Genomic DNA, 27,097 nt, shown 5'->3' with positions numbered 1-27,097 from the left:
CTTCCTCAAAGTAAGCTCATTTTTTAAAAATTGTTTATATTATATTGGGGGTGCATATAGCACATGCATGCCTGGAACACACTATGGCCAGAAGAGGGTATTAGAGCCTGTGGAACTGAGGTTACAGATGGTTGTGAGCCACCATGTGGATGCTGGGAATCAATCCCAGGTCCTCTGTAAGAGCAGCCAGTGTTCTTATCCGCTGAGCCCAATGTCTCTTATCTCTCCAGCCCCCCCGGTGTCACAGGTATTATTGATGAAAGGCTACTTTTAGAACTTCCCCCAGAGCTGGGGGGATAATTCAGTGACATAATTCAATCTGGGGAAGGAAGTGAGGGGAACCTAAGAATCCCATGAGGTTGGGACAAGTTTCTGTAATTGCAGCTCATGCTAGACCACACCACAGCCAGGTGCCACTCTAAGCCCTTCCTCCCCAGGCCAACCCTGGCTATCTTGGTTCTGCATGCCACTAGTTACTGCTCCGTGAGGAACGCCACACTGGGACCATACTCACACTGCCATAGCTACGGTGTGCAGACCCTGTCGTCGGGCACAGCTCTCTGAACCCAAGAGCTGGGTGCCTTTGGGCAAGTTACTTGGTCTCTCTGACCCAGTGGGCTCTGCTATAGCTATTAGAGTCTTTCTACATGTGTGCAGACACAATAACCACTGACAGGACCATTAGTCATTGCTGTTACTCCCCCGACCACCCACCCCCGCCCCCAGACTCCCCTTATAGACAGTCAGGGTACTTGGAAACCTCAAACCAACCAGTTTCCCAGACCATGGCTTGGGACAACATACCTGTCTGGTAAAACCTGTCTGGCTGGTACAGTTCATCACAGCCCCTGCATGCTCAGGACTTGATTCCTGACCAAACCGAACCTCTTCTGCGTACCATCACCCAAGTCCCACCTGTACCACCCATCCTCAGACAGTGCTCCTCTGACTTCGTGCGACTCTCAAGGAACAGGGAGCTCTTGAAGAGAGAACAGGATAAAGGGAAGTCCTACCTCAGGCAGCTCCTCTCTGAGCTTCAGACTTTAGAACGCTAAACCGAAACCCAGAGTGGTGAGTGACACCCGTGATCCCAAAACTCAGGAGGCTGAGGCAGGGGGACCTTCATTGATGCAAGGTCATCCTGGGCTACAGAAGTTCTAGGCTACCTAAGGGCTACAGAGCCAAAGTTGTCGTCCCTACCCCTTACCATGATGAGGTAAGCTCAGTGCTGCTCGTCCAATCCCCTCACAGACCCAGCCCGTGATGGCGTAGTAAGTTCGATTCGCTTGTCCAATCCCCTCACAGACCCAGCCCGTGATGACGTAAGTTCGATTCGCTTGTCCAATCCCCTCACAGACCCAGCCCGTGATGACGTAAACTCAGCTCTGTTCGTCCAATCCCCTCACAGCAAAACCTCCTTTCCGGCTTTCCAGTCACACTTCCTTTGCACTTAGCCTGCCCCTTCCTCCAACTACAACGTTCTGTACCCAATCTCCTCCACAGTAATTAATGGCAGCCTGGCTTTGACTCAAATGTCACCGCCCGATGGGCCTTCCCTGACATCCCAGCCTGCAGGTTCCTCAACACTGAAGTAGCGGGCCGTTTATTCTCCATGACTCCCATTCCTGAGGCTTCTCAGACACCCTCTCTGGCTCACTTGCTCAGAATGTGTGTCTCCTCCAGAACTGTGAGCTCAGTCTTAGTGACTCAGTGCGGGGTACACAGCCTGGCTAACAGGGGCCTGCACGATGTGAACCTGACTGACTGGGTGCAGTGACACGTGGGAGTGAGTAAAGGAAATGTTTAAGATAGGGCTGAGCAGGGAGCTCAGTGGTTAGAGCACTGGCTGCTCTCCCAGGACCTAAGATCAGTTCCTAGCGCCCACACTGCAGCTCACAACCGCCTGTAAGCCCGCTCCAGGGGATTTGACTCCTCTGGACTCTATAGCAACCACACACACACACACACACACACACACACACACACACACACACACTCATCTACACATACCCACATGCAGACATCCCACACATGCACACATAATTTAAAATAACAAAAATAAATCTTGAGAAAGGTTTTTTGTTTGGCCTTTTTGTTGTTGTTTTCTAAGACAGGGTCTGACAGTGCAGTTCTGGCTGGCCTGAAACTTGTTAGGGTACCCGTAAGAATATATGTTGTTGTGCCAGGCTAGCCTCAAATTCATAGAAATCTACCTGCCTCTGCCTCCCAAGTACTAGAATGAAACCCCTAGCTTTGGGGGAAAAACAATTTTTTAAAATATAATTCAGACTTGCTCTGAACTCATGATCCTCCTGCCTCAGCCTCCATAATTCTAGGTCAATCTGGTTTGAAAGACAATCCCCAGGCTGCAGAGAGGATGAGGAACTCCTGGTGGGTCAATCACAGGTAGAGTAATGAAGCCCAGAGCTACTGAGACTCCAGAGCCTGAGGGGCACAGGCCCTGCCAGGGGGAAGGAGCCCGAGAGGGTCTGCCTAACCCTGCTCATCCACACCCGGGTGCTTTTACATTTGTAGCAAAGCATCAAGCCCTACCCACTTGGAAAGACAAGACTTTTCAAATAACAGGAGTGACAAGGATGTCTGACCAAGAAACCACTGACCAAGTGTCTCCACGTGTGCCCCAGCACGGTGCTTCCTAGTCTACTACCCAATCCCTGGAGGCCACAGCACAGCAGCCTTCTACTGCAATGGCGGACGTCCGTACACTGTCTGCACCTTCCTGGCCAACACTGAAGTCGGCTGTATTTAGCCCACACGCACCAGATGTGGGGCTTGGGCCACGGAGAAAAGAGAGGTGGCTCCCCTTATGCGACTCTGAACAGATTTACACATAATTGGTAGATGCCATTCCGGGTCTGGCAGGTAGACAGGGCGCTTGGGAAAGTGCCTACCCATCCCATGCGCCTAAGGGACTCTCTAACCATATCCAAGTCACAATGAGGGCACAGGCCTCGAACCTGCCTTTGGCTTGGACAGTCTCAATTCTGTACTATGCACACAGATTCAGATTGAAGCTACTTCCTTTCAGGATCCTTCCAGGGCAGTGTTGACTACAGGGGTCTGCTGGTTCATTTGGATTTGTTTATGTTTGGGGGTGTTTTTACTTGGGGTTGTTTCTACCATGCTGGGTATCAAACCCAGGACCCAGAACTCAACATCTACTCTGCCACCAAGCCACACCCCCTCCTGCTCACGAGACAGGTGTAGGTGTAAACAAAAGGCTGGAGAAGCACGAGTGGGACACACACACACACACACACACACCACAACACAGGGATGGATGGGACACGCTTGTGTATCTAGAGATACAATGAAGAAAGGAGAAGGTGGTCCTCAGAGAACAGCATGGGAGAGTCACAAAGGCAGTGACAGAAGCAGGTCATAGCCAGAGAGGAGGGACAAATGCTCAGGAACTGGGGGTGGGGTGGGGGTAGCACACAGGGAAAGGCCTGTAATCCCTGCTCCAGAGCCCATCTTAAGGGAAGACAGTCAGTGACAGAGAAGACAGTTGGTTGACAGACATTAGTGATCACTGGGAAGGAGAAGAGGCCATGTCAGAAAGTACCACGACTCTGGAGGAGCAGAGAGAGCGACGGTTTCAGAGACGGATTATTGGAGCCTAGTAATTACTCCCAGGCACTACATCTTGCCAGAGTAGAAGCTGCTCTCCCCGGCCGAAAGGCTGCTCTGCCTTTGCCGACATGATCTAGGGAGGAAGTTCCGACCATCAGAAATAGTCTGGCTCGTTCTGCCTATTGTGCGTAGATAGAGAGCAACAAAAGGCAGGGTTCAGTCTCAGCTGAGGCTTAAACCTGGAGGGGCCATAGGGGTGGGAAGCGATGGCTGAGGGGTGGGGGGCACTAGGATGTCTCAGCAGGTAAGGCACACGTCACCAAGCCTCATCAACCCGAGTTTAATCCGCAACCCGTCTATGGTGGAAGGCAGGGGCTACCTGCTCCCACAAGCAGGCTGCCTGACTTTCCCATATCACAAAACAAACAAATGTAACTCTTAAAAGGAGAACAAAATGTGGAAGCGAGAGAGGATGGTACACAAAACAGCCCTACAGTCAAAAATGGCTCTCATGGTAACCCGAAAGGTCAAGTGTGAATGACGAAGGGAGAGAAGAGAGCAATGAGCCTGGCAGGCCGGGGCCAGAGCTGAGGGCTGTCGGAATGTGCCCTTCAATAATAACCAGGGAGGGTGTGGTTAAACAGTTCTCAGCCCATACCCCACGGTTTTACCTTCATGTCTGCACCCAGAGAAAAGAAACATACACATGGACAGTGTGTGTGTGTGTCTCTTTGTTTCTGTCTCCCTCAGGGTATCTGTCTCTGTCTACCTGTGTGTGTGTGTGTGTGTGTGTGTGTGTGTGTGTGAGAGAGAGAGAGAGAGACAGAGACAGAGACAGTCTCTGTTTCTGCCTCTCTCTCTCTCCTTTCTCTTGGTATATCTCTGTCTCTCCCTGTATGTCTCTGTCTGTGTTTCTTTCTGTTTCTCTTCCACCCACCTCTCTCCTCCCTCCCTCTCTCCCTCCCCCCTCCCTCCCTCCCTCCCTCCCTCCCTCTCTCTCTCTCTCCCTCCCCCCCCCCCTCTAGGCAGCATCATAAGCAAAGAGATTAACTAAGACATTCACAGACAGTAGAAGCGGATACAGTGGGTTTGGCCTATAGTTTCAGCTGTTTGGGAGGCTGGGGCAAGAGGACCAGATGAGCTCACAAGCTGGGTTGAGAATGCAGCTCAGTGAAGGTATCTGCCAAACACACAGAGGGCCTCAGTGCTGCCACCACCCCACCACCCCACCACCCCATCACCCCACCACCCCATCACCCCACCACCCCACCACCCCATCACCCCACCACCCCACCACCCCATCACCCCACCACCCCATCACCCCACCACCCCACCACCCCACCACCCCACCACCCCACCACCCCATCACCCCAGGTACCGCAGGCTCTCTTGCCCAGCCTCATAGCACAAGCCTGTAACCACAGGTGCTCAGGAGACTAAGACAGTAGGATCCCAAGTCCAAAGCTTACCTGGCATTCTCAGGTTTGGACTACAGATCCCACAAACCTTGAGAGTCCACCCTGAGCAACATCTCAAGACTCACCCCCAAACCCCCAAAACTACAAACGCATAAACTGTAACTTGAGAAGGAAAAAAAAAAATCAAAGAGAAGAAAATCTACAGCCCTTGCAGCAAAATGTGGGAGAGAGAGAGAACCCCAATCCAAACACTTGATCAGAATCACTCCAAAACCTGACCATCTTCGAGTGCTGATCCTAAGTGGGGAGTCCCACACCCGTTATCAAGTCCTGGCTTGTGGTCTATCTGAACAGAAGCCAGGCATGGCGGCTTACATCTGTAACCCCAGCAGCATCCAGGAAGCAGAAGAGGCTGAGGCTGAGTTCCAGCCCAGAGGGGCAGCCTGTAAAGATGGCCTCAAAACTGACAACATCGCCTGAGGTCCTTTGTGCTCTGCAAGGGATACGTCATCCCCAGAATGCATCACTACACACACAACCCAACTGTTTAAAATCTGAAATCCAGAACAGTCCTGGTTTCGAGGCTTTGCGATGAGAGAGATTCAAGCGTTAATTATTACTTGAATGTCTGCTTGGTAAGAGAAGCGCGGATGCTGAGACAGGCCCTCCACCTGGTACATTTGTTTGAAGACCTTTGGAGGAAGAAACAGAAAAGTTCTTTCTAGGGTGGAAACACTTTGGGGTGACAGTCCTCTAAATTAATAAATAAGCTGCATATCACTGTGGGTGGGGCTTCCAAAATGGGGCAGGGGAAGTTTCCCCACAGAGATTTTAGTCAGTAAAATCCTTGCTAAACAAGGAGGCTGTGAATTCAGATCAGCAACGCCCCTGTAAAAAGCAGGTTGTAATCTCCATGCTTGTGAGACAAGAACACAGCAGGGTTGCACTCGCCAAGAGGAGGAAGCCAATTTCTAGTCTAAAAGCCATGATCAGAGAGAGGGCCCCAGCATTTTGGGATAATTTAAACCTGATTAGGGAGGGAAGTTCTCTACACAGACCTGCCACTACACACCGCAGGGCTGGCACTTCCTGGGATCTCAGCGGCCGGGACAGTTTAAAACCACTAACATTTCTTGAAATAAAAACTCCGCAGTGGCGCTTCTGCAGTCATGGCTTAAAACCACTGAAGGTTGTTTCCTTAGAGATCCCTGGAAAAATGACAGAAGGCCTCTCAGCTCAATGCCGGGCTCACATTCAGTCTCTTTGTGAAAGCCTTAATTTACATACAACAGAGAAAGATAGAAGGTCCAGTGTTAATCAAGGTCTGGGACTACTGAGCTAATTGCTACGCTGCATCCCGGATGTTACCCTGGCTGTCAACACATCCCTCCGAAGGCAGGTCTCACAAAGAATGACAGTGTGTGGAATTTTAATATGTTGGGCTTCCGCTATACATGTGCGCCTGGTTTCTGAGGGGACCACTCCCTTGAGCTGGTGACACAAGGCAGACTCCACACAGCCGCCCACCAAAATGGACACACAGTGGGATCAAAACGCAAGCGGCCTGCACAGGGAGCCTCCGCCCGGGGAGTGAACCTTAAGTGAGCCATTGCAGACAGGGCCTTGTCTGACTCACACAGTTACGGCCAAACTCCTGCAAGGAAGTGTGCTGTGACCAGTCTTGCACAGAGAATGTAAAATGACAGCCCTGGGCTATTTCCGTCCCCTTGATGTGACTTTCTGGGTTCATGCACCATCTTTGGGAAACTGGTCTACACCGAGAAACATCTCTGCATCTAAATGAGCTACTGTTGCAAGAAAATGGTAGGTCCATCCCAGCAAGCAGACAGTGAGCCCAATTCCTAGCATTGAGCAATAAGGTAGACCCCCCACCCCCAACCATCAAAGCCCCCTATTTTCCCCATACTGGCAGCCATTATGCTGCCCTGAAGGGATGTGATTCCGACATTTAACGCAAAAGACAAAACCTGCCCCCCCCAGACCTAATCAGTCACTTCATTCATCCTCACGAGCCTCAGTTTCCTAGGCAGTAAAATGGAAAAACACATGTCACAGCGGTGAGCTAAGAATCATTGAGGCGGGACGGAAACACTACACGGTGTCTGGTGAGACCTCAGGAGCCATTCACCGTGCCAGCACTCCTGGTAGATGGTGCTTGCAGCAAATTGTCACCCTCGGACACAAATGTCACCCTGGCATCTCGAAAGCCTTCTGAAGGCTTTGTCTCCTGAGAAGTGAGCACTCTGGAAAATGCCAATGGTGGCATAAAGGAGGCAAGAGACTCGGGAACTACCCCATTAACAATAAGAGATTACACAGGCAGAGAGCTGCTGATTGAAATTCAGAGAACCTAAAAGCCCTGCGGACGAGGTGTCGAGGTGTCGGAATAGGATTTGAGAATCCTTAGCTAGGCCGGAGAAGATGGCTCTGTGGGCGCCTTCACCTGCCACTCAACCTCAGTACCCGACCCTGAGACCCACAGAGTGGAAGCAGAAAAACAGCTACCGAAAGCTGACCTACACACACACACACACACACACACACACACACACACACACCCCCCACATTCACACACACACATCACATGCACACACTAAATAAATACACCAGGGTTGGTGATGTTGGCCTTTAATCCAACCCCTCCAGAGGCTGAGTCAGGAGGATGACTCTGATCAGCCTGCTCTACATACTGAGTTCCACACCCAGCATGGAAGGACTCTATATTCGAACAAAAATAACGCAAAGAATCCCAAGCCAAGTATGTTGACACATGGCCTACCATTCCAGCTACTCCCATTAAGCTGTAAGTTCGAGACCAGCCTGGGCAACATAAAAACAGCTCAAAGAAAGAAAAAAAAGAAAACGGTAACAGCTGGGAATCCGAGGCAGATCTGAGGAAAGCCTGGATTATATATATATTGAGTTCTTGGGCTATGGAAATGGCTCAGGAGATAAAGGTGCTTGCTGTCAAGCCCGAGGACCTGAGTTCTACCTTTTAGGCCCACACAGTTGAAGAAGTAGGCATCCATACACTGTGGCACAGAGACACCCACACACATACAGCAAAATCAATGCAGTAAAATAAAACTTCAGCTGGGGGCTAAAGAGGTGGCTGGGGGTCCAACACTTGCCTAGAAAGCACACAACACACTGGGTTTGATCAATCGCCTCTCTACCAATTACTATCAGTGTCTGAGTTCCCAGAGCCGGCTGGACTTCACACAGCACCAAGCCCTGAACAAAGGCCTGGGCTTCTCCAGATGGCCCACCTCATCTCCGGGGGAATTTTCTCTTACTTGCGGAGACAGCCAGGGTGGGTCCAAGTGTCTAGACAGCAGCCAAAGGGCAGCCACATGACACTCTATTGTTCCTGAGGAGGTTGGTGAGCCATCCACACCCAACTGACAGCCTTCCTGCCACGAAACAACTGACCACTTCCAGGCCAGTCCCCTTCTGCTCCTGCTCAAACAGCCTGACAGACTTCTTTCTGCTCATAACAGAAAGAGAACCCACACAAGTACACCCACTTGGCGGTGGTGGTGCAGGAGGTGACACATATGTGCCTCTCCTCCTCTCTCTTCAAGTTAATTCATGACTTATCTTTTGGGGACTGAAATACAGAACATGGAGAAACACATGAAAAGTGGCCTAAAGGGACAATTAGTGTTCAAAGCCTGAATCACCACACTGGGGACCTCTAAGATAAACTGGGTTGGAGGATGAATAAGCCTTGTCCCCAACACATCACAAATGTCAGCACTGGGCCACAACGCACTTCAACTCTATGAACCTCAATGCCCCAAGTCAAAGCTCAGGCGTGTCCTGATACGGATGCAGAGTTGTTGTGATCCCAGCCCTTGGGAACAGAAGGCTGGGATAACCAGAGTTCAAGGCCACCTTCACTACACAATAAATTCAAGGTTATCTTAGATTATAGGAAACTGTCTCCTAAAGGCAAGTTGAAGCCCCAGTATGGGAACACAAGCTTTTTAATACCAGCACTTAGGAGGTAATTCAAGACCAGTCTGATCTCCAGAGACCCCGCCTCAAAATAATACCAACAGTAATTAATAATGACATGGCCCAGCAGTACTGCTGCTCTTGCTGAGAATCCAAGTTCAATTTGCAACACCCCCAACTCCAGAGCCAGGAATATGAAACCCTCTCCTGGCCTCCCAAGCACCCACATTCACTTGCTCACACCAAAGAGACATCCATAAAAATGTAAATGAATATTTTAAGAGAAAAATGCCCTGGAAACAGCAGCAGCCAGAGCAGGCCCCTATCTACAAGGAGAGCCAAAGGGCTGGCAGAAAGTCCCTTAGAAACACGAGGACCTCTTCCCTCAGATTCTTAGCAATTCCGGGGCCTCCAATCACTCTGAACAGTGCAGAGGCCAGCAGGTCAGCAGGCTGAACCATTGTAACGGAGGAACACTCCCATGAGTACGTACGCATGCACAGACAGACATTTCCTGGTTCCCAGGTAACCCTGGGCAGCCCTACACAGCCTTACCAAGCAGGCTGGACAGTGTACACCGCTACCTCCACAACCTCTTCTTGGGGCAAGAGCAAATATAGCCAGGAAGAACTCCCTGTTCTCCATCTGATCATGGCTGGCATTTGGGGGTGCTCTCATATTCACACACCATTCTGAGCACCCTTGTGAGCAAACCTCATCTGAACTTTTTTATCCCATTTAGGGATAACTAAGTCATAAAATATAATTCAGCTCTGGCAGGGGCAAGCAGGAACCAAGAAGTCTGGCTCTCTGGCCTAGTTTAAAAACTCTATACCGGCGGCGGCGGTTCAAGGTCACACCTTCACCTGTATAGCAAGTTGGAAGGCGACCTGGGATCTGTGAGGCCCCATTCCCAAAAAAATAAAATAAAATAAAAGTTCTGGAGTCAGTGGATAAAGTCCTCACGGCGAAAGCTAGGCAATCCGTTAAAAGGCACCATGCAAAAAGCAGCCAGACCCAGGAATATGGGTGTATAGCCCCAGATGGTTGTGAGAGAGTGAAGACAGACAGACACTAACCAGGGGCTTGATGGTCAGATAGTCTAGCCAAAATGGCTGCCCCCAGGTTCAGTCATTTCATGTCTCACAAGATGAGGTGGAGAGCAAGAGAAAGATCTCCAAGGTTACCTCAACAAGCTACACTTAGTCAATAACAAATGCACAGGCACACAACACACACACACACAAGGCTGCATTACCCTGCTCTTAGATGGGGGTGTGGCAGGCACACCTGGAGGTCAAGGTCCTTCTAGAGAAAATGGGGTGCTCTTGAAGAGCAACAAGCAGAATACAGGCTAGCAGTGGGAACAATGAGAGCCGGAGACAGTCCATTATCTTTTCTCAGTCTATGTGTATGTGTGTATCTGAGTCTGCAAATGACACATGTGTATGCCCTGCCAGAAGGATCTTGGATCCACAGCAACTGAAGTCACAGGCAGTTGTGAGCCATGGGTGCTGGGACAAAATTCAGGTTCTCTAGAAGAGCAGCAACCACGTACCTTGACCACTGAGCCATACCACCCCCACCACCATTATCTTAAGTTAACAGTCTTTACTGTCCACTACAGATGGGCCTAAAAATATTCCAAAGCATTTCACAAAAGGTAAGCCTGAGGATGTGTGTGTACATGTGCACCCAAAATTGCAAAATAAATTTTAAAAAAGGGAGAGACAAGAGCTGTAATTGTGAGTACACGCATTTTCTCTGCTAATAACTTAGAAATCCTAGAAGCAGACAAAATATCATCAACACGCATAACCAGCACACCTGGATCTTTGTCTCTAAGACCACTGTCCCAAAAAGAACCTAAAGCAGAACATAAACAATCATAAATAGACAGAGACCTCAAAGACAAGTTGGCCCAGGGATGCCCAGAGCCAACACAAAGTGCTCCCAGCAGCCCAGTGAAAGCAATCGGGAGTAAGTAGCAATGGATAAACCCCAAGAGCACAGAAATTATCCTTGGGTCCACGATTACAATGAAGTACATAGGGAGGGTCTGAGGAGAAGGCTTGGCAATTAAGAACACTGGTTTTTCCAGAGGACCTGGGTTCAATTCCTAGCACCCATGACTCAAACCACCTATAACCCCAGTTCCAGGGTATCTGTGCTGGTTTGTTTATGCTGGGCCCAGGGAATTAGAAGGTGTGACCCTGTTGGAGTAGGTGTGGCCTTGTTGGAGTAGGTGTGTCACTGTGGTCATGGGTTTAAGACCCTCACCCTAGCTGCCTGGAAGTCAGTCTTCCACTAGCAGCCTTCAGATGAAGATGTAGAGTTCTCAGCTTCTCCTGTACCATGCCTGCCTGCATGCTGCCCTGTTCCCACCTTGATGATGATGAACTTAACCTCTGAACCTGTAAGCCAGCCCCAATTAAATGCTGTCCTTATAAAACATGCATTGGTCATGATGTCTGTTCACAGCAGTAAAACCCTAACTAAGACAGTATCCAACACCCTCTTCTGGTCTCTATGGGCCAGACACACAGAAGGTACACACACAGGCATACATGTAGGCAAAATATTATACATAGAAAATGAAACAAATAAATAAACCTATTTTTTGTATGTGGTGGGGGGAAGGACAGACATCTCACTGTACAAAATTCTAATGCAGTCACTCTGTCCTAAAGGAGGAGGCACACAGAAGACGGAGGAAGGGCACAATCCCCTGCTCCTGGGATATGGCTCAGTGATTTCCTTTCAAAGATTGTACTGTGGGGACCACTCACTGCCTAGCATTAACGAGCTCCAGGTCTCATCCCCAGCACCACATAACCCTCGCACGGTGGCACCTGTAAGCCCAGCACTTAGGCAGATTCCCCTTGAGTACACAGCAAGCTTAAGGCCAGCATAAGCTTGCCATGAGCCTCTGTTCACACACACACACACACACACACACACACACACACACAATGTCAAGGTCAACAAAAACAAAGGTCTGAGAAACTAAGGAGACAGTGTCACATAATGCCACAAGAGCATTCAGGAAGAGAAAGGGGAATCTTTGTCAGGAAAACTAAGGAAGTCTGAATCCAGTATGGGCTCTATGAATTCAGAACATTTAGATATGCCAAAGACAGAAACAGGAGGGATGGGGTGGGGAGGGGAGGGGAGGAGGGGGGTGGGGCGATGAAGGACTGCATAAGTATTCTTGTAATCTAAAACTCTTAAAATGAGCTAACTTTTAAAACAGAACTCAATAGGGGAGAACGGCTCCCTCAGAACCAGCAGCCACCAAAAGCCTTCCTAACAACATCTGTGTTGAATCTGTGATTCGGAGCAGGCTGCCAGGACCTGGGACAGCATGTTCCAGCAAGACAGAGGCACAAACTCCCAAGGACAAACAGAAGGACACAGGGAATGAAGCTGGGGACAGTTGGTACAGGTGAATGGGTGTCACAGGGCAATAAAGAGGCAGATCCCAAGGACATCAGACAAGAAGGATGTTAGAAGGTGTGTGGAAAGAACTAGAAGCTTTGGGAGGACAAACATGAGTGAAGACAGGTGCCTGTGTACGCATGAGCACATGTCTGGAGGTGCAAGGTCAACCTCGGGCCTTACTCCTCAGGAGCTGTCTGTCCACCACTGTATTTTCCCAGAAGAGGTCTCACATTGAGACCGGGAACTCAAGACAGGATATTTACAAAGTTCTGGAGATTTCTGCAGGTCCTCAGCAAGCCTGTTAACACCTGAGCCATCCCCTCAACCCTACAGAACGGTCCTTAGTGCCTTGGGAAAGTCACCCAGAGCTGGCAAGCAAACAGAGGGAAAACAGCATCTGATTATGAACTAAGCACTTTTTGGTATGTAAGGACAGAAAAGGTTTCCACAGTGGGCAAGACAGGCAGGTCCCTGGGGACTTTTCCCAAGTTGGTGGCCTATGACTGTGACCCTCCTGGAAGAGGTCTTACTCTGCCTCCCGAGGATGAGAAAGTCTTGACACGGCCTCCTCCTCCACGGACACCTCCCACTTCAGAAGAAGACTACACAGGCACCACACTAGAAGGCTCCTGTGTCCCACAGGCCTTCAAACATACCAGTATCATTAACCCAGACAGCCTCAGGTGGGAGGAGCCTGAGATAGCAAGTAATCCCACACCCAAGTTTACAAATAATAAAAGGAGCCAGACACGGAGTGGCAGTGTACACCTTTAACTCCAGCACACAGGAGGCAGAGGCAGGTGGATTTCTGTGAGTTCAAATTCAACAGGATCTACAAAGTTCTAGGCCAGTCAGAGCTGCGTTATGAGACCCTGTCTCCAAAAAGAAAAAGGGAAGTAAACAAGACAGACAGACGAAGACCCAACACCACCTGGCCCCTCTTTATGGACTCTCCCTCATCCTCTCTACTCAGGCCTGCGTCACCAGGACATGTCTCATCAGCTGATCACAATCACAATCACAGCAACAGGGCTTCAAGGGGCTCCCTGAGTCCTGATCAACTGTCTGCAAAGGCTCTGTAAGGCCACACCCTGCTCCAGTTCCCTGGGTTCTTCCCCAGTTGGAACAGTGAAACTCAGATGACCTGTATAGGCTGGGACAGCTGAGTCAGGGGACAGGATGGTGAGTCTTACCTCCTCTTCCTCCTTCTCCTCCCCCCTTCCTCCTCCTCGTTTTTCCCTCCCAGCCAGCTCTGTGTGACCACCTGACCCCTAGCTTGACCCAAATAATAGGCTGTCTTTTCTTTTTTCTTTCTTTCTTTCTTTTTTTTTTTTTTTAAAGCCCCAGGATGCTCTCTTTTCTTTCAGGTGCCTCTAGGAAGTTCTATTTTATGACATCCTAGCCTCCTCCCAGAAAGATCTGTAACAACCATTCCTGCAGCCCCTCCCGCCTCCCAGACACAGCCTGGAGCTGCAGCAAGAGCAGATCAGCACAGCACAGTCCTTAGTCTATTGTGGCACATCCGTGACAGTCCTCCAAAGGGCTGCAGTTAAGAGCCGCCCAGGGTACAAGCAAACATCCCTCCTTGGGATGCGCCACAAACGCTCACTGAGCCGCAAGGTAGGCCCAGGCCACTGCAGGTAAACAGAGAAGCCACCACAGTTTGCTCCCAACACAGGCACTGGCCTCCTCATTCCCTTGTAATTTCGAACCAAGGGCACCGGTTTCCAATGAAGCTGGTCCACCCCACCCCCCAGTTTGCCCAGAGGCCTGCTGTTAAAATCAGGAAACCTGCCACAGCTGCAGACTTCAGTGGCGTCCGTAGAAAGCACATTTAGAGTCCTGTTAGAATCGTTCCGGGGAGAGGCAGACAGACAGGCACCCTCAACCCCAGACACACATCCAAAATTTACCACAGGGCAATGTTGGGCATGTCAGCACACCTACACAGGCACGGCAGGGAAGGAGGACTGAACCATGTCTCCAGAAATGAGGTTCATGCACCGAAAGACCCTACAGTGTCGCAGCCAGCCTCACCTCTCTCCAACAACAAAAGAAATCCCCCTCTCCTGGAGGCCAGAGTAGATAATCTGAGATTTTTTTTTTTTTTTTACTCACCTTTGGAGCGAGTAGAGATATCCATTCCCTCCACCACCTCCTGCTCAGTTTTTATTTCCTCTTCAGCCAAGCTGAAATAGAACAGATTATAGATGTTTAGGTGGGCTGCAAATGGTCTCTGTGGGGGCAGCTGCTGGGGAGAGCCAGAGAGCAAACCAGTCATATCTCCAGGCCTTCCTTATGGGAAGGGGGTGGGGAAACAAGCCTGATTTCAGCCAAGTGAGAAGATACCACAGGACTTCTTTAAAATACCAGAATACTAAAAAATACGGTCTTTTTTTTTTTTTAAAAAAAAGTCAAATTAACATTTCAGTTGTCATATCTACTTCATTAAGAGATTCTGAGGGATTTGTTTTTAGTTTAGAAACTAAGTACAACCTAACCAGCTTCTATCCTAAAGAACCCAGCCTTCAAATTTGCAAGTCTCTCATGGCTAACACCGGGGTGCCACGAAGGGAGGTTAGAGAAAGAGGCCTTTCACAGGGGTACCTAGAATTCTTCCATTAGTCCCAGGCCTCCCCATCCTGAACCTAACTAACAGCTCCTCTCAATGAGTCAGGAACAGGAGAAAAAAAAAAAAAAAGACATACTGGGTTAAATTACAAAGTAGGAAAACATGACCAGATTCTAGCTGCCTTTATCACAGGAATCAGGACCCTGGGGTCTCTGGGCAGTCTCAAGCCAACTAGGCATGGCTTCCTTTTGAACTGTGACTAATTACACTCCAGCATAGACAGCGGAATGAGAAAGGATTATTTAAAGAACTAAGGCTGAGTGAAAAGCCAGGCTAAGAAAGCTAAGAGAAGAGAAAAGCAGGCCCCTTTAGCTAGGAAGGTCTGTTATCCAGAACCTTCTCTACCTCCCTGCTGGAACACAGGTCCAACCTAACACTTCCCAAGCCGAGCAGAAGGAAAAGCAGATCTGCTGTTGTAAGCAGGCACTAGGATGTTTCAGGCACTCCAGGATGCTGCTTTGGGGAGAGGCTAAGCAATCGGTCTAGGTGCCATCCCAGCAGACAGATCATGGTTCAGCAAGAAGAAATGGATGCGTCACCAAGTGATCGGGCTGGAATTTTCCATTGGGAAGGCTCGAAGGCAAGACAGGAAAACAGCTGAGACCTCTGTGCTATCTGTGTCAAAAAGGCAGCCTCGAGACTGAAAGGTCAGGGTAAGATGGAATCCTGTTTGGGAGAGCTCCAGGTGTGTAGGGAAGGACAAAATTCAAGACAGGAACTAGGCAGAAAAAGATTACTGTCCACGACAGGAGCCCTCTGACTTTAACTAGTCCCAAGAGAGAAGACAGAGGGAGTTTGGGTTTGAATTTGAATATTAACACACTTAGCATCCTGAGACTAGGTAACAGTTTCATCTAGTCTGGTTCTGTAGAGAGACCAATGTCACAAGTCACCAAAGAAATACTGACACATTGTCACAGGTGATTCTTCTCAAAAGGAGCCTGCTGGCCAAACCTGAGTACATCCCCAACATGGAACAATCCAGAGACCATGGAAGATGCACCTTCTACTCCAGCTTCAGAGAAAGAGCATCTCCAACTCCAACAGCGCCTGAACCACACGCTGGTCATCTGCCTGGGTGCTGCTGGAGAGGTAGATGCTTAACTTCAAAAACACAACCCATAACCTTGACCTTTCTAGCAACTGGAATTCTGTTCCCCTCTCTAGCAAGAGGTATGAGAAATGGGCCCCGCCCATATTTTGAATGAGTGCTAGGGTAACATGCCCATCTGTGCTCCCACTGAAAAGTACCAGAGGGGAAAGAAACAATTAGGAATCTCAGAGCGCTCTCTCTCTCTCTCTCTCTCTCTCTCTCTCTCTCTCTCTCTCTCTCTCTCTCGCTCTCTCTCTCTCTCTCTCAGTCTCTCTCTCTCTCTCTCTCTCACATACACACACACACACACACACACACACACACACACACGACTGAAAACCCACTTGAAGGATTTCTGCTGTGATAGAAACAGTCAAAGGTGTATTGATCAAGGAGGAGAGGACTGTGCTGAAGGGAACAAATACGTGGCTTGTAAGAGCCCAGAGGGGCTGGCTGAATACTCCAGGCAAGAATGCAGCAGAGAAGCAACAAAATGCAAAACACCTCCTTCGGGGTGGCTGCTGAGTTTAAGATAATCAATTCTGAAACAGAAGTGGGGGGTAAGCTGTTTCCTCCTCCCAAGCATCACAAGCGATCACCACAGTCACCTGACTTTAGCACCACCAATTTTGAGCCTAGAATCTTCCAGCACCACTGAGGAAAACCATCTTTTTCACACAACAGCAAGTCATCCCTTCATAGGCAACCCCCATCTGTGCAAGGACAAGCGTGCGCACACACACACAACACACTCGCACACATGCACAAGTGCACGGCTCGTATCTGACTATATTGATGACTGCAGTGTCTGAATTTAAAAGAGAAAGAGAGAGAATACTTTGTTTACAAAAGCAAAGACCAAAATTCAAAACTAGTCATTTCGAATAGCCACATCTGAGGGACTTCCTTTTACCCACACACCAATCTCAGCTTTTTTTGGGGGGGTGGGGGGTTGTTGTTGTTCAGGGTTAAGCCGGGCTATGTTACTAGAAAGGAAGAACTATAAATAATCATATCAAAGGTGCTGATGAGAAAGAGTTACATCTTTCTAAGTGCCCCCACAGATCTTGGGCAATTTAGTTTAAGAGCTGTTTGGAGATTGTGGGGTGGAAGTAGGGGGCGGGCAGCCAAATAACAATCTTTAGAAAGAAAACTGTAGTTGGAGAAAATACTTTGAACTTTTGCCATTAACACATTAAAAGTCTTAGCATATGCAGCCCCCCCCCATTTGCCACACAGCCCTCCCTCTGCCCCCCCCAACTGCTAGAATCCAACAGCCCTGATCTGATCCTTTCCATCCACAAAGGAACAAGTCCTATTTCCAAATTGACATTTCTGTTTTGCAAAAGGTCTGATAGGATGAAAGGACACATAAAGAACAGAATGAAACAAGCCAAGAAGGAAAAATATATCAACTAGTTGCATACATTGTATACCCACGACCATCAGGACTTAGGCTCATATTTACCCAAGGCACTTGCTGGGGGCTCCACAAACTGCTGCATTTCAGGCACGGGAAAGAAGAGCCAGCACCTGCAAACGCAATCAAGTCCATCCCTTCCCCTTGTCCAAAAAGAAGACTCCCACATAACTCATTCCCTGAGCAAGAAATCTGGGCTTCTAACCCTACGCGCACTGGGGAAAGAAAAAGGAGCAATTAAAAGTTGCATATGCACTCTTGCCCTTCTAGGAAGCCTCGACCCTTCTGGTTATTAATCCTGAGGACTCAGGGATGGTCCGTGTTTTCCCAGGCATCTCACCCCTTCAACACTTCCAAAGGAGAGAGAGAAAAGAAAAAGCCCAGCTATTTGACAGGGTGTTAGGGGGAGCCTGGGTGGATATACAATAGGCAGATCCTTCTTTTCCCAAGCGCCCTTACTGCTTGACTTTTACTACAATCTGTAAGCCAGCTAGAACATAGAACCAGCATGCACCAGACCTTGCTGCCCTAGTCAGAAGAGCATCACACAGCAATTCAGAAAACCATGCACCAGACCCAAGTCACCTAGGTTCAAAAAACCAAAAAGGATCCAGGCTGTAAGAAATACTTAATACCCAAGACATAGCATCCTCTCCTTCCCCCCCCCCCCACATGTCACAACCATCAGCATCAAAATGTAAAGTGGGGGGGGGGCACAAGAACAAAACAAAACCAAGCATGCTCCTCTAAATCTGCAAATAAATCCCTTTAATTGGGGGAGGGGATGGTTAGCAAAGCGCCTTCTGCAATCACTCACCTAAAACGGGCCGTCATCAGGAGCTAAGCTATTTATGCAGGATTCTTAAAATGGCGGCTGGCAACCGTGCCTCATTCCTGTATTGAAGCTAAAATGGTAGCAGTTTGTTCAATAGCTGAGCTCATGTTTAAGGAGCCCTGCTAGTTCCAGAGCCGCCTTCATAAACATCAGAACTAGGAAACGCTCCACCAAAGGATACCAACAATCCAACGTTTGAAGAATAAAAAAAAAAAAAAAAAAAAAAAAAAAAGGAGAAAAAAAAACCAAACTGCCGTCAGTGGCAGAAAGACTTAGTGAAGTCACAGGCTCCTAAGGAAAAGCCTTTCCTCTCAGACGTCCAGCCTTCCTCAGGAGACTGTGCTGGGGCCCCCCTTACCCTGCACTGAGGTGGGTGGACGGTTAGGAATTACGCGGCCCCCTGGCATTAATGTGAAGACAGACAGGTGTCCCTGTGTCTCTGCGACGCAGATCTGTCCTAGAGAGCAGGGCTGCAGCGGGAGGAAGCTCCTGTGCCCTTCTGAGTCCAGAGCAGAACGGCTCGACATCACTTCTCCAGGTAAAAAAGAAAGCTCCCAGAACAGCAGGCATCTAAGACACAAAGCTACAGGGCTGCACCTCTGTCGGAGGCCAGGGTGAGAATGTAGGAAGACTATGAGCCTAAAATCTGCCACCACCAAATACAGCAGCTACTCCTGAGGCTGGGGATCATGAAGGTCAGCCCTTCAGTCTACAGAGGACTAACCCCAAGTCCACAGAAGGCTCTCACAAATGAGGTTTCCGTCCACCTCCCTCCCCAAACACAGCCCGGGAGGTAACAATGCATTGTGTAAAGCCCCCTTCACAGGTCAAACTCTTTATAATAGCCTCATGGTGGCCAACATCGTCATTGACTGCTAAGGTCTGAGAGCTTCAGAATTCCTCTAGCACTGGGAGCAGGGAGTTCCAAGGTGACAGCTTCTCAGCTCCTAGGGAGAAAGGAGGGCACCATGCCCAAGGCTGAGCAGGGCGAGGCCCGGCTGCTGGCTGGGAGCCGGCCTGCAGGTAGGTGATCCGGGTAGGAAGGGCCGGCCTGGCAGCATGCAGGCTGAGAGCTGGCAGGGCCTCCCTGTTTGTCTGGAAGGAGAGCAGGATCCGAGAGGGGGAAGGGCAGTCAGAGCCCAGCAACCTGAGGCCAAGGGTAACTCCTGAGTTGCTTTTGCATTTGAAGAACAACCATGAGAGCTTCTAAACCCACCACTGCCTTTTACATCTGAGCCAGGAAGAGGGGCCCCTTGAATGCGTCTTTCTTCTCAGGGTCAACCAGAGGCAAAGAGATCCACAGGCTGGCAAAAGGGTGCCTCGGTCAGAGGAGCCAGAAGGGGAAAGAAAGCAAACAGAAACAAAAGAGATCACACATTTGACTAGGTTGGACTTTCCAAACAGCCTGCCTCCAGGGTTACCACCAGCACCAAGCCTTGTAAAATATGACAATACACACACACACAAACACACACATACACACACACACACACACACACACACACACACACAGACACCTTTTCTTTAAGACCTGATGCAGCACTAGCTCTCTGGAAGAAAGAGGGAAGACTATTTTTTTTTTTTGATCTCTAATTTATAATCCAAAGGACCTCATGCTTTCTGACCCAAATCTTTGAGGGCCGTCGATTATAAAAAGTAACTAGACTTGGCTGCAGCATTTCTGCAACATTCTCGCTCTACGATTAGAGGAAAACCCTGAAGAAAGTTTACTGAGTGATTATATGTAATTAATTCCTAGTTCAAAATGAGCACTGGCCATTTTCTGGAGCTAATAAAAGCAGATGCTCCCCTCCCCCCACATGAACGCCACTTCATCTCCTGAAGCAGAATGGTGAACCCATCTTGGAAGGTCTTAAACGGGAGAGGCTGGGGAGAAGGCTGAGAGATGAGAGGGAGTCACTGAAGGGGGGGGAGAAGAGAGAGAAAAGGAGGGGGTAGAGGGAGAAAAGGAAAGAGTGGGGGGAGGGGGAGAGAAAGGGAGGGAGGGAGAGAGGGATGGAGGAGAGTGGGAGGGGAGGGGGAGAGAGAAAGAGAGGAAGGAGTAAGGGGGAGGGAGAGAGGGGAGGGAAGAGGGAAAGGGAGAGAGGGAGGGAGGGATCAAAAGCACCAGTGTCCGTATCTGTTCCTTTGCAGCTGTGCATCCTCTTTGGGGACCAGGAAGGCAGGAGGAAAAGGAAAACAGCCCATCGGTTTGTTTTCACCTCTGCAATTTGCACAAAGTGTTGAACCTTCCACCTTGATGAGGGAGAGCAAGGTGGGGGGGTGGGGTGGGGAGTCCTAGGGATGGAATGCAGGAGACTCCTCGGCTTGGCCACCTGCTTTTCCTAAAAGGAACAACAACAAATGGTAGAAAGTCCTATATTCAGGCCACTGCAAATGCCAATCTTTAACCTTTCCCCTAGATCTACTGGTTAAGAGTACAGAAGAAAAGGGAACCCCGTAGGGCCGGTCTGTGGGCCAGCACTGAGATCCCACCCGGTCCAACTGCAATGCAGACTTCTTTTTTTTTTTTAATTCTCCCTTTAGTAACAGGAAAAGAATGCTACTTCGAAAGCAATTAACTTTTTACCAACCCCAGGCCTGGTGTGGCCACAAGGAAAAGCAGCCAGCTTGAGCCAGGGCTGGGAAATTGGCGGGGGTTCACATTCACAAACAGATCCTGGCTTCCCGGACCTGTAGGAGCCATTTTACTGTGAGCTTCTGGAAGACAAACGCTTTGCCCTCAAGTTTCCCTTCAGCCCAAGAAGTTACGCAAAGGCTTGAGAAAGGTGAACCAGGAGGCGGGTGATTAGCCACTCACTGGTTCTGCAGAGGCTTCAACAAACTGGGTTTGTAATTTCTATTAACAGCAAGGAGGTTTAGAGACTAGCAGCAGAACTTGTGTGGAGCTCAGACACTGTTTAAAGAACGTCATACCTCATCTTGTCTGGCTCAGAGACGCCCGGCCTGCCTCACACAAGACTGTCCAGTTGATAACTTAGTCCATTATATAAGTCGCTCTATACTGAGTGAACTTTTCAACCGATGTCAAAGGTTCAGCTGCTTGAACACCAAAAGCAAAGAGTCTATGAAGTTGGCCCAGGATGGCCACTGCACACAGAAGCAACACTGCCATGCTGCCTAGCTGGGTCTCAGAGCAGAAAGTATATGTGGTAAGCTTCCAGGTGGACCCTGAGGGGGAGGGTTTTCAATTTCTAGTGGCAGCCTCAAAAAGTAGAGCAAACGAAGAGCCAACATGCACAGAGAGGTGTGGACCAGACTTTGGGGGCGTGGAGGGGGGCTGTATCTGCTGGTCAGTGAGTCCTGAGCCAAACCTAGTTTGGGAGTGGACAGGCTTCTCTGTACTGGACATAAACACCGTTAAACTTACACATGAAAACCCCAGCGCACATGCAGGCACATGCCCCGTGTGGGGGGCTTTGGAACCCCCCCCCCAAGAACACACAATTTTGTTCACATTTCACAAGCAGATCACCTACCCAGAGTTCAGAAGAGCCAAACACAATTCAAGGTCTAGCTGCAAGTTACAGCGAACCCTGTAATTCCTCCCCCAAGCTGAGGGTAAACAGGAAGTGAGATCTTTAGTCCTAACTGCAGATCAGCAGGAACAACAGTGGATTCAAGCCATCACCTAAACTCAAGACACTCTCTAGAAACCATCCCCCACCCCCACCCCATTACCGTACCCCAGAGGTTTACCAAACTCTTGATACAAGCTCACAGGAGATGAGTTGTTTTACTTACCCAACACACGATCAAACTACCGTCTCACTTTCCCCAGTTAGGAGAGGACAGGCTGGCAGATTTGAAAGTTGATCAAAAAGGAATTTTTTTTTTTGGTAAACAGTTACATGGCATTATTAAAAACACACACCACTACCACAACAACAACAACACAACCCAGCAAGTGGATATGGGATGCTGTCATGAGCCTCAGGTATGATCCATGTCTGTATGACAGAGGACAGAAGATGATATAATGTTTTCAGGGGGGGGACAAAGAGAAAAGAAACATTAGCCCATGGAAAAATCATGCAAGAATATAAAACTAAGGTGTCAGAGTCTCCACAGATCCTTCTCTTTTCCCCCCTTGCAAGATGTTATTCAAAATCTCTCCCCATCCCCACTCCCACCCCACCCCACCCCCCAGGCACCATGCCTACTCCAGACTCCCTCAGAAGCTAGGAAACACTTTCAGAACCATTTGCTGGCTGTAGGCTGACTTGAAGAACATTCTGCACCAAGCCAAGTCGGGGGGTGGGGGGTGGGGGGAGAGAAAAGGGCTGAACAATGTTGTTGCAAGTGCGAAGCTCTGGGGAGGAAGAGAAGACAGTCCACACGCCACCACCCACCTAGGCCCAGGAGCCTCCCTGGCTCCCTCCCTGGCTCCTGCTCTCCCTCAGGCCTGGGTTCTGTTGCAAACAGACATCCTCTCCTCTCTTGTCAGAACTTAGCCCAGCCTTTCCCAGAACCTCTCTGGAGAAGCAGGCTTGCTTGCTCTGCTCTCTGCCACAGTCCTGAACTGTGCTGGGGAGAAGACCTTCTGGCTTACCTTCCATTTTCTTCCCCAAGCAGGTATGTGACACACAGCAGGCTGTGTGCAGGGGGAGGACTGTTCAGAGAGAGAGAGGGAGAGAGGGGGAGAGGAAAGGAGGGAAAAAAAAATAAAAGGAGGGGGTAATAATAGCTTCTCTTTTGGCATACCAGGATCTAGCTTCAAACTATTCCAGAAATTCTTTGTCCTGGTCAGAATAAAGGTGTTCCAGGCCCTCACCAGTCTGTAAAATCAAGCTATGGCTAATGGCTACTTAGCCATGTGACCCAAAAAGGAAAAAAAAAATCTCTCTAAACAGTCCCAAGTTAACCTAAGTGCTCTGGGGGGTGGGAGGGGGGAGTGTGGCAGAGCCAGGCTAGAGAGAAATCACACTGCTACTCCACGACTCGGATGACTCAGAGGGAGGGGGAAAAGATGGTTAAAAAGCCGAGCTTACCTCTGTGGATGCATTGTTAACTGTGTAATGTCAATACTTATAAAACATGGAGGACAGGCTCCTAGTTCTCACAGAAAAAGGGTTTGGCACTTCGGCTGATGATCTGGCCGCCTAATAAAAGCTCATCCCCGATTGGCTGCCCCGGCAAATCCGAGTGTAAAGCCGCCGCGGATTGGCTGAAACACTTCCTGAGCGATTATCTTTGTGAGGCTCGGGTGAGCAAGAGCCATCCTGTGCATAGAAAAAGACAGGCTAAGCTAGGCCTTTTGCAGGAAGAAAAACTTGGGAAAGGGGCCTCCACAAGCACTTCTCCCACCCCCTGGCTAGATTCCCCGGTCCAGGCAAACCCGTGCAGCCAGCCTGACCTGCTCCAGCAAAGCCTGAGGCCAGCATGCCACTGGGAAGAGCCCTTTTGGGGTGGGCTGGACACCTCATCCACACCTGCCCCCACACCGAAGTCCTTTCCTAAGGAGGCAAGCAGGCCGTTTTATAGAACAAGCCAGCTTGATTGGGTCTCAAAGGAGAAAGTCGAGCTTAGAGGTAGAGAGCTCCAGGGAGACAGGAACAACAGGGACTAGGCCAGACTCAGGCCTCTGAGGGGCTGAGGGGGGAACAGGCAGCTCAAGGGAGGCCCCCAACAAATCGGCGAGGGGTGCCTAGGTTCCTGAGACCTATGAGGCGCCGCTGCTGTGGGGAGGAGTGGTCAAGTTTGCCTAGTCATGGTCAAAGTGCCTGTTAGAAAGGGCAGGCCCACAGAGCCATTTGCAAAGCTGGGAGACCTATAACCTCACACCACCCCCCTCAGCCAATCCTCAAAGAAAAACCAAAAAGGTCTCTGTCAAGATGGCAAGAGAGGGACCCTCTCCAGGCTTACCCTAAGAAAAGCCAAATGCGTTGCTTAGCAGGCCACATGCCTCCATCTAAGACTTCCCTTCCCAGCTCCCTCCCCCACCGATGAGGCCTGCTAAACCTGTCAGTTAAACAAAAATCTGACTTCCGTATTAGTCTGCGATGCCTTCAGCTTCCTGCCTGTTAACCCTCTCTCGGACTCTGGGCCTTGCTGGGAAAAACTAGGCCCTGGAATTGCAGAAAAAAGCCTGTGGAAAAATACCAGCTGCAGCTCTCCGGGCAGATGCAAAGAGGGAGCTAGCTAACTGCTGCCTCGCCTCTGCTTCCCAAGGAGGCGTGGACCTTCTGAATCCAGGGCACACAGGCAGTGCCTCTCAGTCTGAGAAGCCATTTAAATCCAGAGGGACAGAGAAAGATGTCAAACCGGGCCAGGAAACAAGAACCTCCATTATAGTCAGGCCTACACACCCACAGGTTGGCCCTTTCTGCCACAATCGTCCCTGTATGTGTGTTCTGGGAGGAAACTGGGCCCTGTTTGGTGGGCAGACAAATCCCCTGGGCTTCGTAAGGGTTCTTGCTTCAATTTATTTCCACAGAGAACTGCTTCTTTTCGTCCCCTAAGGCAGATGGAACGGCGATTTCACACACACAGCCTCACATTGGCAATCCCCCTACACCCCCCATCTCTGGCTCTGCTCCCCAGTAAAATATTAACTAGTTTCTCAGACCTGCTTAGAATTCTACCCGATGGTGCTGGGTGGGAGAGCAGTGCCTGCTTCTTCCCTAACAGCTGCCATTTATAGAAAGGGCACAAAAAAGAATCAAAGCCCCTCTCCTATTCTTTATTTTTCTAAACAACAACATCCTTAATTAACAAGATTTTTTAAAACAAACAAACAAAAAAAAACCCCACAGATGCTAAATAAACACCTTTCTTCAGAAGCAGGGAGCTGATTTAGCCAGACACCAGGAGGTGGACCCAGAAAGCAATAAAGTCCCCCTCAGCTACTGAGATTAGGACTCATTCCTGCCTCCCCCAGCGCTTCCTCTCAGGAATGGGGGAGCTGAGCTGATCGCTTGCTCTCCCTGCCCCCCCAAGGACAACAGATGCCCAGCAGGCCAGCGTACACTCTCCCAGCCTGGGGATCTGCTCTCAGACTCTAGACCCAGCCAGGAATCTAAACACACACCACGGCAGGACAAACCCTGGCTTTGGAAAGGAGACAGGATTTTGTTGTTTTAACCAGCTGAGGCCAAGCAGCGAGGACATCTCCAGAGCCACTAGGCCTGACAAAGGCACTCGGGCAGCAGGCCTGGCTTCACCCAAAGGGAGGGATCAGCTTTTACTTGGGAGTGAAACCTTACTGGGACTAAATGGGGAACCAGAGGCCTGATCCGGGTACACTCTCCTTCCCATTCATGTGGCTTCAGACACTCTACCATCAGCCAGATGAAATACTGCTTTCTGGGGGTGGGGGAGACAAAAACACAAGGGGGGGGGCTGGTGGGGCCTCATGGACACCTAACTTCACAACTGGACAAGAAAATAAAAACACAGCAGAGGAGTGCTTGGATACTCCCAGATTACAGCCTGTTGTGTAAGTGCACAAACTCACACGCTCGCTTCGCTTCTTCCTCCCTCCCTCTCTCCCAGCCTCTGATCACTTGAACTGTTTTCTAGGGCAAAGAGCAGGAAGCTGCCGGTATGTGCTGGTGACCTATCGGGGCAGCTTTGTTTGAGGAATGCTGCTGCCATTCAGGCTTGTCTGGGGTTATCTGGGAAATGTAACTGGGCTGGAGACAGAGACAAAGGTAGGCTGCAGACTGGGAATTCTGGGAAGAACACAGATTGAGGTGGAAGCTGGAGGGTCCACCTACCAACCAAAGCTGATTCGGTACTTAATGGAATGAGGCTGACTGGCTGCTTCTCAAAGCCTGTGTTCAGGGGCCGCATCTCTGCTGCTCAGAAGCTAAGTTCATCAGGGCAGGGATTGGTTACACCTTGAACTGGGCCCAGAGAAGCACTGTGCACTACTCAAGGTCACAACAGATCTGATGACTTCCACCCCAGTAGTAACCCTGGATCGCTCTGGCCTCAGGAGAAAGCCACTGGAGTGAGACCAGACTGAGGCCAGCTTCTCCGAGCAGCACTGTTGAGCCTTTTATCTTTCTCTTAAGCAACCCTCCCTTAAGTGGGCTTTGCACTGAGGCACAGAGCTGGGAGACATAGCATTCAACCCATCAACCTTCCATTACAGATGAGGCCGGGAAAGCCCCCTTTCCTGCCCAAGCCTCCTGCTAGATTGCCACCTCAAATGATGCTTTTTATAATTCTTAAAATCTATGCATCCCGACAGATGCGATTTTGTCCCCCAGTGTAAGTGACAAATGGAGACTTCTGGGCTGTCACAGAGAAGAGCTGGCTTGCTGACATCCGGAGGATAGAAACCAAAGATACAGTAAAAACACTGCAGGATGGGCCCAGAACTGCCAGAAATTTGGGGACCCAGAATGTACATTGGACTGAGGTTGGAAGTCTGAGGTAATAAGAGCGAACGAAAGAAAAACAAAAACCTAACCATAATGCTTTGCACAGAAAAGCAGACACAGGCCTAAACAAGTAGGCTCCTCAATGATATTAATAAATAATGAGCTAATAAAATTACATTAAAACATGTCTCTTTTGCTAGGCCTGGTAGTACAAGCCTGTAATCCCAGCTACTGGGTAGATGGGGTAAGGAGCTGTGTTAGGAGAATGAAAAGTCCAAGGCTAGCCTTAAGCTTCTTAGAAGGTGAGATCAAGGCCAGCCTGGACAACTTAG

General features: G+C 49.6%; 1 protein-coding gene across 10 annotated transcripts in view; it reads right to left on the bottom strand.

The window, feature by feature from the left end:
- Positions 1–23,473, bottom strand: part of ZMYND8 (zinc finger MYND-type containing 8) — a 93,374-nt gene extending 69,901 nt beyond the window's left edge. For 8 of the 10 annotated variants that reach the window (XM_080925651.1, XM_080925659.1, XM_080925660.1 and 5 more), the window contains exons 1-2: positions 23,427–23,473; positions 14,553–14,623 (exon numbers count right to left, since the gene is read on the bottom strand). In XM_080925651.1, coding sequence (XP_080781777.1) covers positions 14,553–14,623; positions 23,427–23,440 — 85 coding nt within the window. In that variant the 5' untranslated portion in view covers positions 23,441–23,473. Of the gene's footprint in view, positions 1–14,552; positions 14,624–17,627; positions 17,795–18,396; positions 18,578–23,426 lie in introns of those variants that run through there. The other 2 variants (XM_080925657.1, XM_080925656.1) reach the window with 2 other exon arrangements.
- Between the last annotated feature and the right edge of the window lie 3,624 nt (positions 23,474–27,097).

Source organism: Micromys minutus (genome assembly GCF_963924665.1).
Source record: "Micromys minutus genome assembly, chromosome: 11".
In the NCBI taxonomy this organism is placed as follows: Eukaryota; Metazoa; Chordata; class Mammalia; order Rodentia; family Muridae; genus Micromys; species Micromys minutus.
The sequence above is the reverse complement of the archived record's forward strand: the minus strand, read 5'-3'. Positions and strand labels throughout refer to the sequence as shown.